This window comes from Scyliorhinus canicula, chromosome 9, assembly GCF_902713615.1.
Source record: "Scyliorhinus canicula chromosome 9, sScyCan1.1, whole genome shotgun sequence".
In the NCBI taxonomy this organism is placed as follows: Eukaryota; Metazoa; Chordata; class Chondrichthyes; order Carcharhiniformes; family Scyliorhinidae; genus Scyliorhinus; species Scyliorhinus canicula.
The window spans coordinates 119,489,537-119,503,261 of NC_052154.1; the positions used below are offsets into that span (position 1 = coordinate 119,489,537).

Genomic DNA, 13,725 nt, shown 5'->3' on the forward strand with positions numbered 1-13,725 from the left:
CCGGAGGAAACCCACGCACACACGGGGAGGACGTGCAGACTCCACACAGACAGTGACCCAGCCGGGAATCGAACCTGGGACCCTGGAGCTGTGAAGCATTTATGCTAACCACCATGCTACCGTGAACTTGGGCTCTTTCTAACTTAATGGGTCATTTACATAAGCTGTAGTCACGGGGTGTGGAGTGAGACTTTAAAAATATCTTGCCTTCCCACATCGAAGACCACTCTGACCTCTTTTGTAAGATTATAATAAATGGTTGATATAATTACCTGAGACTGATAGGAACATCGTTGGTTTTCCTAAGGACTGGTCGAGTCTAGGAAATAAAATAAAAATCAAATGAGTAATGAATTCAGCAAACAACTGATTTGATACTGTACAGAAAGGCATAGTCAACACTTGATATTTTAAAGATTACTGTTCCTCCACCCTCCTCTTCAAATCTGCTGGTAAGGGAGCATTTAATCCAGCCCTTAGTATCCAGAAAAACATGGGGGGTGGGATTCTCTGATCCTGAGGCTAAGTGTTGACACCGTTGTAAATGCCGTTGCGTTTCCCGAAGGCATCAACATGGCCTCAGGATCAGCAATTCTGGCCCCTACAGGGGGCAAGCACGGCACCGGAGAGACCCACACCGCTCCAGCTGCCGATCTCGGCGTCAGATGGGCGCCGCGGGTCTGTGCATGCGCGGTGGGACCGGCGCAATTTCCGCACATGTGCGGTGTCACCCTTCTCCGCGCCGGCCCCGACACAACATGGCGTAGGGCTACAGGGGCCGGCACGAAAGAAAGGAAGCCCCCAGCCCGAGAGGCCGGCCTGCCGATCAGTGGGTCCCGATCGCAGGCCACAGCGGAGGCCCCCCCCTCCCCCGGGGTCGGACCCCCCTCCCCCGGGGTCGGACCCCCCTCCCCCCCACAGACCGCCACCGGATCCTTTCCACACCGAGGTCCTGCCGGGGAAGACCAGGTTCGAATGGCACCGGCGGGACTCGGGTTTTTTGGTACGACCGCTCGGTCCATCCTGGGCGGAGAATCACCGGGGTGGGGGGGGGCGCATAGAGCGGCCACCGGCCGGTGCCGAGCCAACCGGGCCGTTGCCAATGGTGCCAATTCTCCGCTCTGCGGAGAATCGCATCCCAGCGTCGGGGTGGCGTGGCGCAATTCACACCGATTCTCAGGCCCAGCTCCGGGGTGAGAGAATCCCGCCCATTATATTTAAGACCTTTATTGAAGGCCTCAAATGGTTGTCATGACTGCAAGCATTCAACAGGCAATTAGTTTGTCAAGACACCGGCTAGTGCATGGTTAATTCCGCCCCAATTGACCCGGAGTCACAACACAGGTGAAATTAGATGTTATTTAAAATATCCAAGGTCCTTGGTTGAGCCTAATAAACTATAGTCATCACGTTTATTACTTTAAAACACAAGTAACCTTTATTATGCATCGTATTATAATTAAACGGACAGAAAATGTAACTGGCTATCTGCTACCCCTTTCCCAACACCCCCCCTCCCTAAATCCCCCACTCTCTACACGCACACACAGACCAACAGAGGGGAAAAGGCGGTGGAGAGGGAAACAAAATATTAATAAAAATGAAAGGATAATGATCACTAATGCACTGGGATGCCTTCCAATCAATATCCTTCTGAAGTTTAGGCTTTTGTTTTGGTACTTCTTCCTTCTAGGTTTGAGATGGCTTTCTTTGACAAGATTGTCTGCTTTCTCTGCAGACTCAATATAATTTCAGGCTCACAGCAAAGAATATGCTAGGCACCCACTATCAGAACAATAGAGCAGTTATTTCACTTCAGCAAGCGAGAGAGAGCGTTCCTTTCACTTCTAGGGTCTAAACACTTCTGCAAATTCTCTCAGAAAACATCACGCAGGAACCAGTCACTGACCATTGTCAGGCAGAACACTATCCCTGTCCAACCCACCAGTTGCCAATTAACCAACTTAACAGAGTCCCTCCAAAGCTAGTTCCTATGATCCACTCAGTGCCGAAGAGTCTGGCTTCTCCCTTCCAAAATAAAAAACCTGGGAATAGAGTGTCCTGGGAAGCAGGCTCTTTCAACCTTGAGTCTTCTGCTCCAAGGCACACCCCAATTTTGGGACCAGTGATCAAAATAAGAAAAATAAAATAAGGGAAATGGGAACAATGGAAATACACAAGAAGGACTCTTGCCAGTTTGATGGGGAGGTTATTTGTGGGCGGAGCCAACTTGCCATGTGTTTTGTTTTCAAACCAATGCAAAAGAAACTCAATTTGTGCTGGACATTATCTGTGTTTGAACCTTTGCAATTATTTTCACTGATTTGGCTCAATTCAGGCAAGTGGTGGTAGAAAAAGCTCAAATGAGCAGACACTCCAGGCTAAGATGCACAATACATAGATACAATGAAATTTGAATTTTCCCTTTTAAAATTTGGGTCATGCATTGCTTCACAAATTCTCGTTTTACATAATCTCCTGAAAGTCTAATCCACGGCGGAAGAAGGCCGTGACACTACAGTGAGTTTATCAGACTTGGTTCGACATTCTCAGAGGTTTTGATTTCCAAAGTGGGTTCGGCGTACATGAGAAAGCAAACACCAATTTTTCTCCTGATTCAAGGAGACAGGCATTGAAATTGGCCCAACTCCTTGACAGCACTGATCTTAGAATGAATATGATTTGTAATGCCTGCAGTATTCCTTCACTCCACTGCCTGGTAACAATGAACCACATGTTCTATTCTATGATTCTATGTGCAAAAATTAGAGATACTTCGGAATTGTTCACGTTTCATTATTGCGTATACTTTTTTCATGGTCATCATTAGCCTTCATTTGACCAACATCACGGATTCAGTCCTGCAGTGGGCTATCATCTTCCTCATCATCTCTTCTTGCCAGATATATAGTGGAACCAGTCCAGTTTGGCAGCAGCTCACAGCTTTCTCAGATGAGGAAACAAAGGGGCACATGGTGACAAGCCATAAAAGTTTTATTTTTATGTATGCCTTGCTTACTCAGTACTGCTATCCAGCGCCAAATTCTCTTCACATGCTTAAGTCTGAAAAGCATGCAAACCATTTTTCGGGGAATAATGAATCTAAAGCCAGCAAGGTTAATGTGCATAAGTAATGCAGCTCATGAACACTTGCCAGGTTCTCAATATTGAGTTCAACAGTTTCAGAACATGACTTCCGGTTGCGGCTATGCGGAGCTAAGCCGCACGTTCGGCAGCTCCCGCTATTTAGGGACTTTTGGGCCGATTTGAGGGCCCCAAACGGCGCTGTTTTAACGCATCCCAGTGGGGGAAGGTGTCTGGAGGAGCTTTCCACACAATTTATGGTGCTCACCCGGAGTGGGACGAAGGAAGAAGCTGCAGCAGCTCCCCAAAAAAAAGGGGGAAGAAGAACAAAATGGCGGCCGGCGGGACACCCGAGGACTGGTGGAAGTGGGCGCAGGAGCAGCAGGCCTCTCTCCTGTGTTGTTTTGCGGAGCTGAAGGCTGAGTTGCTGGACTCCATGAATGCAACTACAAACAAGCTGCTTGGGACCCAGGCGGCCCAGGAGGTGTCTATTCGGGAGTTGCAGCAGCAGGCCGTTGAAAGGGAGGAGGAGGCCGTGGTCCTCGTGGGGAAAGTGGAGTTGCACGAGGCACTTCATAAAAAGTGGCAAGACTGCTTGGAGGAGCTGGACGTTCGCACGAGGCAAAAGAATTTGAGGATCCTGGGCCTGGCGGAGGGGCTGGAGGGGTCGGACCTCCTGGTGTATGTGACTACGATGCTGAACTCGTTAATGGGAGAGGGGTCCTTCCATTTGCCCCTGGAGCTTGAGGGAGCTCACAGAGTGATGGCCAGGAGGCCCAAGGCAAACGAGCCCCTGAGGGCGGTGCTGGTGCGGTTCCATCAATTCAGTGACCGGGAGTGTGTGCTGCGCTGGGCCAAGAAAGAGAGGAGCAGTAAATGGGAGAATTCAGTAGTGAGGATCTACCAGGACTGGAGTGCGGAGGTGGCTAAGCGGCGGGCCGGGTTCAACCGGACGAAGGCGGTGCTTCATGCCAAGCAGGTCAGGTTTGCAATGTTGCAGCCTGCGCGCCTGTGGATGACATACAAGAACCGGCACCATTACTTCGAGTCCCTGGAGGAGGCATGGGCCTTTGTACAGGCGGAGAAGCTGGACTCGAACTAGGGTCTGGGGACATACTATGGCCGTTGCTGTTTTCGCTGTTGCTGTTTTTTCAACTTTTTTAACTTCGACATGTGTGTTATGTATGCTGGTTTTTTCTTTTTGCTCTGTTTACGGGTGGGTTTGTCTGTTGGGGATGGTTGTGGGTTAGGTGGGGAATGTTGGGGGTTTGTGTTTTATATGTTCTCTTCTGTATGGGGCTGGGGGTTGGGGTGAAACTGGATGTTGGGGAACTGCGTTAGAAGGGTGGGGTGTGGCAGTGTGAAAGCGCGGGCTTTCCTCTGGTTTCCCGCGCTGCGGGGCAGGGGGGGTGGAGTTGGCGGTGGGGCGGGGCCTCTACTGGTCTTCTTTCCCGCGCTGAAGCGGTGCCAAGGAGGTGTGGCAAGAGGGGGATGACCCCATGCCGGGAGGGGATGGGCGTTGGCGGGAGCTGCCGGGGTCAGCAGAAGTCAGCTGACTCAAGGAAGTACTATGGAGGGTGCGTCGCGGCTAGGAGGGGTCCTAGCCTGGGGGGGGGCGGATACCGGGTTGCTGCTGGAATGACCAGGAAGGAGCTGGTGAGGGCCGGGGGGGAAGAGGAGAGGCATTATCGCCATGGGGAACGGGTCGGGCGGGGTGTGCTGGCCTGGGGCGAACATTTGATAAGCTATGGCTAGCCGGCGGGAGAGGGGGGCGGGTTGCCCTCTGATCCGGCTAATTACCTGGAACGTGAGGGGGCTGAATGGGCCGGTTAAGAGAACCAGGGTATTTTCTCATCTGAGGGGGCTGAAGATGGACATGGCTATGCTCCAGGAGACCCACCTGAAGGTGGCGGACCAGGTTCGTCTGAGGAAGGGGTGGGTGGGGCAGGTTTATCACTCAGGATTGGACGCGAAGAACCGGGGGGCGGCGATTCTGGGGGGAAGGGGGTGGCGATTCTGGGGGGGGGAAGAGGGTGGCGTTCGAGGCGGCTGAGGTGGTGTCGGACAAGGAGGGCAGATATATCATGGTGAAGAGTAGGCTGCAGGGAGAGAAGGTGGTGCTGGTGAATGTATATGCCCCGAATTAGGATGATGCGGGCTTCATGAGGCGCTTGTTGGGGCCTGATCATGGGGGGAGATTTTAACACAGTGCTGGATCCCACACTGGACCGGTCCAGTGCAAGGACGGGTAGGAGACCGGCGGCGGCCAAAGTACTGAGGGGATACATGGACCAGATGGGAGGGGTGGATCCCTGGAGGTTTGGGAGACCAAGAGCGCGGGAGTATTCCTTTTTCTCTCATGTCCATAGGGTTTATTCCCGGATAGACTTTTTTGTCCTGAGCAGGGGATTGATTCAGAGAGTGCAGGATGCCGAGTATTCGGCCATAGCGATTTCGGACCATGCTCCGCACTGGGTTGATCTGGAGATGGGGGAGGCGCGGGACCAGCGCCCGCTCTGGCGCCTGGATGTGGGGGGGTGGGGGAACGAGGACTATGTTTGTTTATTTTATTTAAATTTTATTTATTTAATTTTAATTTATGGTTAAGTTCTCTTGTTGGGGTTGAGGGGGGGGTGGGGGGGATGGGATACATGTGTTGATACGGTTTGGGGGGTGTTACGGTTGTTATGGAGTAGTTTGTTGCATATTATTGTTTGTTGTTATATTTTTTTATATTTTCTGTAAAAAATTCCAATAAAAATTGTTTTTTAAAAAACAGTTTCGGAACATGAGGCGGGATTCTCCGACCCCCTGCTGGGTCCAAGAATTACCGGGAGGGCGGCGTGAATCCCACCCCGCCGCTCCAACGCCGGCTGCTGAATTCTCTGGCGCCGGTCTTTTGGAGGGGGCAGGGATCGCGCCGCACCGGTCGGGGGCCGTTGGAAGTGGCCTCCCCGGCGATTGTCCGGTCCCCGATGGGCCGAGCGGCCGCCCATTTTCGGCCAGTCCCACCGGCATGAATTACACAAGGTCTGTACCAGCGGGACCTGGCTCTGAGGGAGACCTGTGGAGTCCTCGGGGGATCCGGTCCCTGGGAGGGGGGACACACGGTGGCCTGGCCCGCGATCGGGGCCCACCGATTTGCGGGCTGGCCTGTGCCATGGGGGCACTCTTTCCCTCCATGCCAGCCTGTGTAAAGCTCCGCCATGGCCGGTGTGGAGAAGAAACCCCCTGCGCATGCGCAGGAATCACGGCAGCGGTTCTGGGAACATGCTGGCGCTCCTGCGCATGCTGCGGCCGGCGGAGGCCGTTCAGCGCCGATTGGCGCGGCGCCAACCACTCCAGTGCCGACCTAGCCCCCGAAGGTGCTGAGGAGTCCGCACCTTCCGGGAGGCCCGATGCCAGAGCGGTTCATGCCACTCTTTGGCGCTGGTACGGCCAGTCAGCCAGATACCGGAGAATCCCAGAGATGAAGTCTGTCCTCCATTTTGTATCCCCAACGCCAATCTTCAGATTGTTTTCAATGTTTTGGTTTTAGACAGCACTGGTCTTTATTCTGCTATTAACACCTACTCTGGACCAATGCTTTGTTTCTTCATGACTATCATTACAACTCTCTTTGGCCGTATTTTCCAACCATTCCCATCCCGCTGTTGTGAACAGAAATTTCAATGACTCGCCAAACCTGCTGCGGGGAATATCCTAGAAAATTATGACATTTGTCCTTTTTTCCACTGACATGTTTGTCATTTAATCCCCCCATCACCTCTAACCTATCCCTGGCCTTCTCTTTTGCTCCAGCTGACCCTCCCGCCTTTTTCAACAGCATAAAATCAATCACAGTTCTACCTCTAACCAGGTGAAGCTTCGAGCAGAAATGTTGGGAAATGAGGGGGTGGAAAGGAAGCCTTTACTCAGCCTACATCTACTGGACTAACTAGTAAAAACTGGCAATCGGCCTGGGTAATTACAAAAAGTTCCTTAAATGGATGGATGCTTTCTGACCATCAGCATTTACAATGCAGCAGATAAGGAATGGATAACCTGTGGTGGCAGACAAGAGGTTGGGGGAAGAGAGAGAGCTGCCAGTTGAGGGTGTAGGCCTAAATTTCCTAGCATTTCCATAGAAGAAAATTCGAACAGTTTTCCTGTCTGCATATAATCTCCTGGCTTTTGCAATCAATCTTCAACTAATTGTTTTCCTTTTGGCCTACCCTATCTCCTTTCTTACCCTTTTCAATCTTCTTTTATGATGGAACCACCAGTTGATTTAAAAAAAAATTTAGAGTACCAATTATTTTTTCCAATTAAGGGGTGCTTTTAGTAGGGCAACTCCACCTACGCTGCATATCTTTTGGGGATATTGGGGTGAGACCCACGCTAACAAGGGAAGAATGTGCAAACTCCATACAGACAGTGGCCCGGTGCCGGGATTGAATCCGGGTCATCAGCGCCATGAGGCAGCAGTGCAAAACACTGCACCAACATGGTGCCAGCTGAATTTTTTCAATCAATGAAATCTGTGCTGAAGGGCCAAGGCATACAACGGAGGACAATCCCTACGCTTAAATGATCTATTCCTGTACCACGTCAGCATACATAATGGCCAGAATGTTACCTGAAATTGCATAGGTGAGATTCCCTCCAGGTTCCCACGTGCCCAGACGTGCTTGCAATTTCACATTGGGCGGGTGGGCAGGCTCTCAGGGGATGGTTCGTCCTTGCCCCAATTAAGGCTCTTGAGTGGCCTTTTCCCGTTTAGCCTCAATATTTAGGTTGGCAAGTAGATGACAGTTTGGGGAGGGGGGGGCAAGGTCAGAAAGAAAAGAAGATTGATTTTGAGTGGAAAGATAGTAGGGGGTACAGGCACATCCATCTGATGCCCCCTTCTGATAAGGGGCACCTTCCCCTTAACGCCCACTGACTTCTGAACCTCACACGCCACACAGCCTACCCCCATGGGCCCAGACATTTCCCCCCCCACCCCACCCAACCCAACCCCGCCAAACTCCTTCCACTTACCTGTCCTCCAGGTCCAGAACTTAATTCCAGACAGCTCTCTGCAGTGCCTCTTACGGCCACTGCAGCGCTGTGCCTGGAGGGACGGGAGATCTCCTGGCCAATTGGATTGGCTGGCACCTCTCCAAGGTGGAAGTTCCTCCCGAGTGAGGGCGGATGTCCCGCTTTATGCCAATCAATGCTTATTAGAGTGTAATATGTCATCAGGGCTGCTGGAGCCGGTGAGGATATGTTCCTAAAAATTCAGGCCAATGTATATTTTGGAGACTTTGGTGTGGTGAAGCATGTCCACCAAGTCACAATTCTTTTAGCACTGTTTCCAGCAAGTCCCATAGTGCCTGCTACATACCTCAAGTAAGAAGTTTTGGTTAATTAAAAATTTGGTGACAGCAGCATAGGAAAACCAGCTGTGATAATGCTGCCTTCACCATTTCAAACATTTTAATTGGTATTTAGCTGATATAGGCGGCAAATATTCTGGAATTCACATACCTTTGTAAAAATTTAACAAAAAAGTCAGAAAGTTTAATTCATGAACTAAGACAAAGAGTTTGATCAGCAGTGCTCCGCAAAGATGTACAGAACTTTTCAGATAAAGAGTTGGGCAGGATGGCAGTTAAATAACTTTTACTCAACCCAAAGGACTGAGAAAGTCAACTTGAAGTCAATCACAAAGGAGGACTTTGGGGGAAAAAGGTCCATGTGCCACAGAAAACTGGACAAAACATTTTCTTCCAATAGTGTGAACAGCAAGAAAAGTCAGAGAGGGAGCCACCGTCCTTGGGCTTCTTTATCTGTCTCATTGCTGGCTGCCTTTGCACTCGGCAGGAGGCCAAGCACTGGGTGCTGTCAACCTGCTCTTCTTAAAGGCAGTCTCCCCCTCTTAAAAGGAGGCAACTCTGAATAGTATTATTGCAATTTAAAACATAGAAAATGAAACACCAGGGCTGTAGATACACCGCTGAGGCCTTTGTGTTGGAACCAGTCAGGAGTTGAGATATCATAGTTCTGTGGGGTGCCAGGAGGCCCTGAAGGACCACCACTGTATGGGATTGGGGGCATGTGACCAGGGAGGTCAATTCCCAGCATCTGGAGCTGAGGACCTGGCAACAATGCCACAGGAAGTCTAATGGCCACATGTGGTGGTCAAGATCAGCGAATGCATCTTATCTTCCCATCTTACCACATCACTGCCAGCCTCTCATTCTGCTTAATATACAATGCCCCCAACACTCAACCAGCAGCACTCCCTGGTACTTAGAATTCAAGCCTAACATCCAGATACTCAGCATCAGCTTCTCACACGCTTATTAATGCTGGCAGCCTCACACTGACCTCTTCTTGCCTTCACATATCACCAGTTATTCAGCTCTCACAGACATACCTCACAATCATAGTGCTACACAATCACTGACATTCTCTCCTTGCTCCTGCAGACAAGGTGGCAGAGTACACAATTAGAAGTGAGAAAAGCAGTGCCTGTGTGGGGAAAGCCCAATGGAGGAGACTGTTTGCCATGTTATGGGGCAGGCTATGACGTAGCATGTGGCATCTGCTGTCACTGAGGTAAAGTAACGGGGCCTCTTCATTAGTTTGTGGTGTTTCTCTGCCTCGTTCTCCTGAAGTTGCTGCAGCAAGGGAGGCCTGAAAGCATAATTTCAGGTTGGTGTTTGCAAGGGGGTGAATTGGATGGAAATCAAGAGATCCATGGTAACACCATCAGTGGCTCGCTTATTCTGCCAGATAGCAGGATGAGGGCGGTGAGCTGGGAGTAGAGAAGTGGCATAAAGGAGGAACATACAGTCCTCCTCAAATGATCTAACTTTCACAGTCTTTAAAATTTTGTTTTTTATAGAACATCTTCCCTCGATTTCTTATTGTCAACTCAACTCCGGACCAATCATCATCATGGTGGCACAGAGGTTAGCACTTCCGCCTCACAGCTTCAGGGATCCGTTTCAATTCCGGCCTCGGGTGATTGTCTGTGTGGAGTTTGCACTTTCTCCCCATGTCTGCCTGGGTTTCCTTTGGGTACTCCGGTTTCCTCCCACAGTCCAAAGAAGTCCAGGTTAGGTGGTTTGGCCATACTAAATTACCCCTTAGTCTCCCAAACAATTAGGTGGGGTTACTGGGTTCTGGGGATAGGCAGGAGGCATGCGCTTAAGTACGGTGCTCTTTCCAAGGTACAGACTCGATGGCCGAATGGACTCCTTCTGCACTGCAAGGATTCTATAAAATAATTAGAAATCTCTCTGGTTTCAATGATTTGTGGCAATGTAGATTGCTGTATTTATATTACTTTCATTGACTGGCTGCACTAGTTCTTCCAACTCCCACTCTTCCATCACAAAGTTACTGTCAGGTACAAAACAAAGTACTAAGTCCATTTTAGGTTCTGTTCCCACAGTAACTTCACTGCAGGGTTAATGTAAGCCTACTTGTGACAATAAAAATCTGAGAAATTCTGCCAGGTTTCTCACAATTGGTCTCGCTCCAATGTGCGATCCTGGGCAGAATTCATAAAGGTAAAAGCAAAATGCTGCAGATGCTGGAAATCTGAAATAAATCTGAAAAACTCAGCTGGTGGAGCAGCATCTGTCGAGAGAGGAACAAAGTTAACGTGTCAAGTTCGATATGTCCTGAAGACTGTTAACTTTGTTTCTTTCTCCACAGATGGGTCCAGGCCTGCTGAGATTTTCCAGAATTTTCAGTTTTCAATTCAAAATTCAGAGACTCTGGGCTGCTCAAACATCAGGACCGCCCCTGGGCCCTGGGACTACCCCCGGTTGAGTCCAAAGGAATATAGTCCAAAGGAATACAGTGCCCTATGTTTGGCACTGGCTTTTTTGCAGGAGTTACTATGGATGCCTTTCTTTCCATTCCACCCCTCCTTGTATCCCAAATTTGAAATGAAGGTACTGGCCAGGAGTTACATTTGGTGGCCAGGGATTGACAAGGACATAGAAAGCATGGTCAATCAATGATTGACACGGTCAGTCTCAACACAATCTTCCGTCTGCAGCACGTTTGCACCCTTGGGCGTGTCCGGGTCATCCATGGTCAAGGTTCCACATTGACTTTGCAGGTTTCGCTTTGGGAGTTATGTTTTTGATTGTCGTGGATGCGCAGCCTGGATGTCCAGCTTATGCATTCGACCACTACAGCAGCCACCATGGACAAGCTGCGCCAATCTTTGTCACTCACGTCCTATCTGAGGCAATTGTCTCAGATAACAGTACTGCCCTCACAGCTGAAGAGTTACAACGCTTTGTTAAATCCAATGGATTCCAGCACATAAGGACAGCCCCTTTCCAGGGTGGCATGGTGGCGCAGTGGTTAGCACTTCTGCCTTACAGCACCGAGGACCCGGGTTCGATCCCGGCCCGGGTCACTGTCCGTGTGGAGTTTGCACATTCTCCCCGTGTCTGCGTGGGTCCCACCCCGGAACCCAAAATGATGTGCAGGGTAGGTGGATTGGCCACGCTAAATGGCCCCTTAATTGGAAAAAAATAACTGGGTACTTTAAATTTTTACAAAAACAAACAAACAAACAAAAAGGGCAGCCCCTTACCACCCTGTTCAAATGAGTTGGCTGAAACAGTGGTCCAAACTTTCAAAACATCAATGAAGAAACAAGTTCATAGGCCACTACTGCTTCACCAAGCGGACTTCTTGCTCTCGTACTGCAAGCCAACAATGTGGGTTAAAAGTGAAAAGGACATGAGCGCACAAAAATCGAATGCACGCTAACTCTCTTCACTGACACACTAGATACAACACATTGACCTGTTGGACTTCATCAACCTCAAACAACTCTTAAAATGTAATATTTTAATGGCTAACTTCCTAATTCCATCTTTGTCTCAATTTATCTCTTAATACAGAATATCCACTTTCTTTTCTAACAATCTTCCTCCACTGTTTTCTCATGTCTAATTTGTTAAACTATCCACTGAAAACGTTCAAGAAGTGTAAAGTCTGGAGTGACACCTCTGCGAATTAAGTGCTCCAGGAACCTGCCATGTGCACAACACCTTTAGGTCGGGTTTTGAATAGCTATGTACTGTACATTGCAATGAGAAGCACAGTGTAACATATGTTATCAATTTGTCTGAGTTGCTATTTGCATTTATCGCAGAGAAAATCAGAAACAAATCCCAAACCATGACCAAATGTAAAACAACAGAGCCGTGGGACCTCACATTGGTGGCCTTTTCTGGGAGATCTCTTCACCAAGAGTTATAGTATGAAGCAGTGATTAGATGAGTGTAAGAAAGTTCAGTTCATGTAGGATTACTCAATCACAATGGCACTTGCCCAGGCTTGTTCGTCAGCATAAGGATTAACTTGGTGATGATCGTCCAGCAACTCTCTGCAAGGCATGATGAACAGCAAAAGAAAGAGAGAACCCGCTTTGTATAGTGCCACCCATGTCCTCAGAACAGCCCAAAGAGCTTCACAGCTCAGTAAATACTTTCCGAGGAATGTGCAGCCAACTGCACACAGCAAGATTCCACAAACAGTGCTGAGATAAAAAGCAAATAAATTGTTTTGGTGATGTTGATTGAGAGATAAAAATAATAATAAACGTTATTGTCACAAGTAGGCTTACATTAACACTGCAATGAAGTTCCAGCGACTGTTCGGGTACACAGAGGGAGAATTCAGAATGTCCAAATTATCGAACAGCACATTTTTCGGGACTTGTGGGAGGAAACCGGAGCACCCGGAGGAAACCCACGCAGACACAGGGAGAACGTGCAGACTCTGTACAGACAGTGACCCAAGCCGGGAGTCGAGCCTGGGATCCTGGCTCTGTGAAGCAATAGTGCTAACCACTGTGCTGCCATGCTGTTTGGTGATGTTGATTGAGGGATAAATGTTGGCCAAGGCACTTCAAGGTTTCCTGGCTGTTTATTTTTATATTCATCTGAGAGAACCTTAGTTTATCATCTCATTTAAAATACAACATTGTTGACAATGCAACACTCCCTCAATGACATTTTGATTATGTGCACAAGTCAAGTCTCTAGAATGGAGCTTGAACGTACAATCTTCTGAATCAGATGTGAGAATGTTACCATTGATTCAAGGTCAAGTTGGAATTGCAGAAGGAAGAGAAGTCTCAGATTTTTCTCATGGAATGCAAGTGCTCAAATGGGAATCATATCCATCACAAGCATTGAACTGAATGCTGGTCACCATCCCACTCTGTCCCCCTTTCCTGCTGTTGTACAGAAGTGCCATACTTGTTGAACCCCCCCAACCAGGGCAGCTTCCAGCAATAAGATTTCTCCCTTTTGAGGTACAAATGAAAATGTGCAGATCCTCTGGTTGTGACCATGGAGTGAGTGCTTAAAGGCACAGAAAAGGGCTCTTTTACCCGAAACTGGGTGGAATTTTGATGAAAAGGCGTAGGTGAATGTTGGAGGAGTAGTTCCCCCGGGTGTGGTATGGCTGCTGACTATCAGACCCGGCAGAAAACAGTGAGAGATTTGGCTGAAATGTTGGAGGGAGCCTTTGCTGCAGCAGTCACTATAAGCATGCAGGCGGGGGGGGGGGGGGGGGGGGGGGGGGGGGGGCTGATGCAAGCTGGAAGGCCCCAGATGGAGGAGCTGATGC

The 13,725-nt window shown here is 49.2% G+C and overlaps 1 protein-coding gene across 1 annotated transcript in view; it reads right to left on the minus strand.

Moving 5' to 3' along the window:
* The window catches only part of LOC119971636 (potassium voltage-gated channel subfamily KQT member 1), an 865,896-nt gene that overhangs the window by 225,338 nt on the left and 626,833 nt on the right, over positions 1-13,725 (minus strand). The window contains exon 15 of the mRNA XM_038807461.1: positions 273-319. Coding sequence (XP_038663389.1) covers positions 273-319 — 47 coding nt within the window. The remainder of the gene's footprint in view (positions 1-272; positions 320-13,725) is intronic.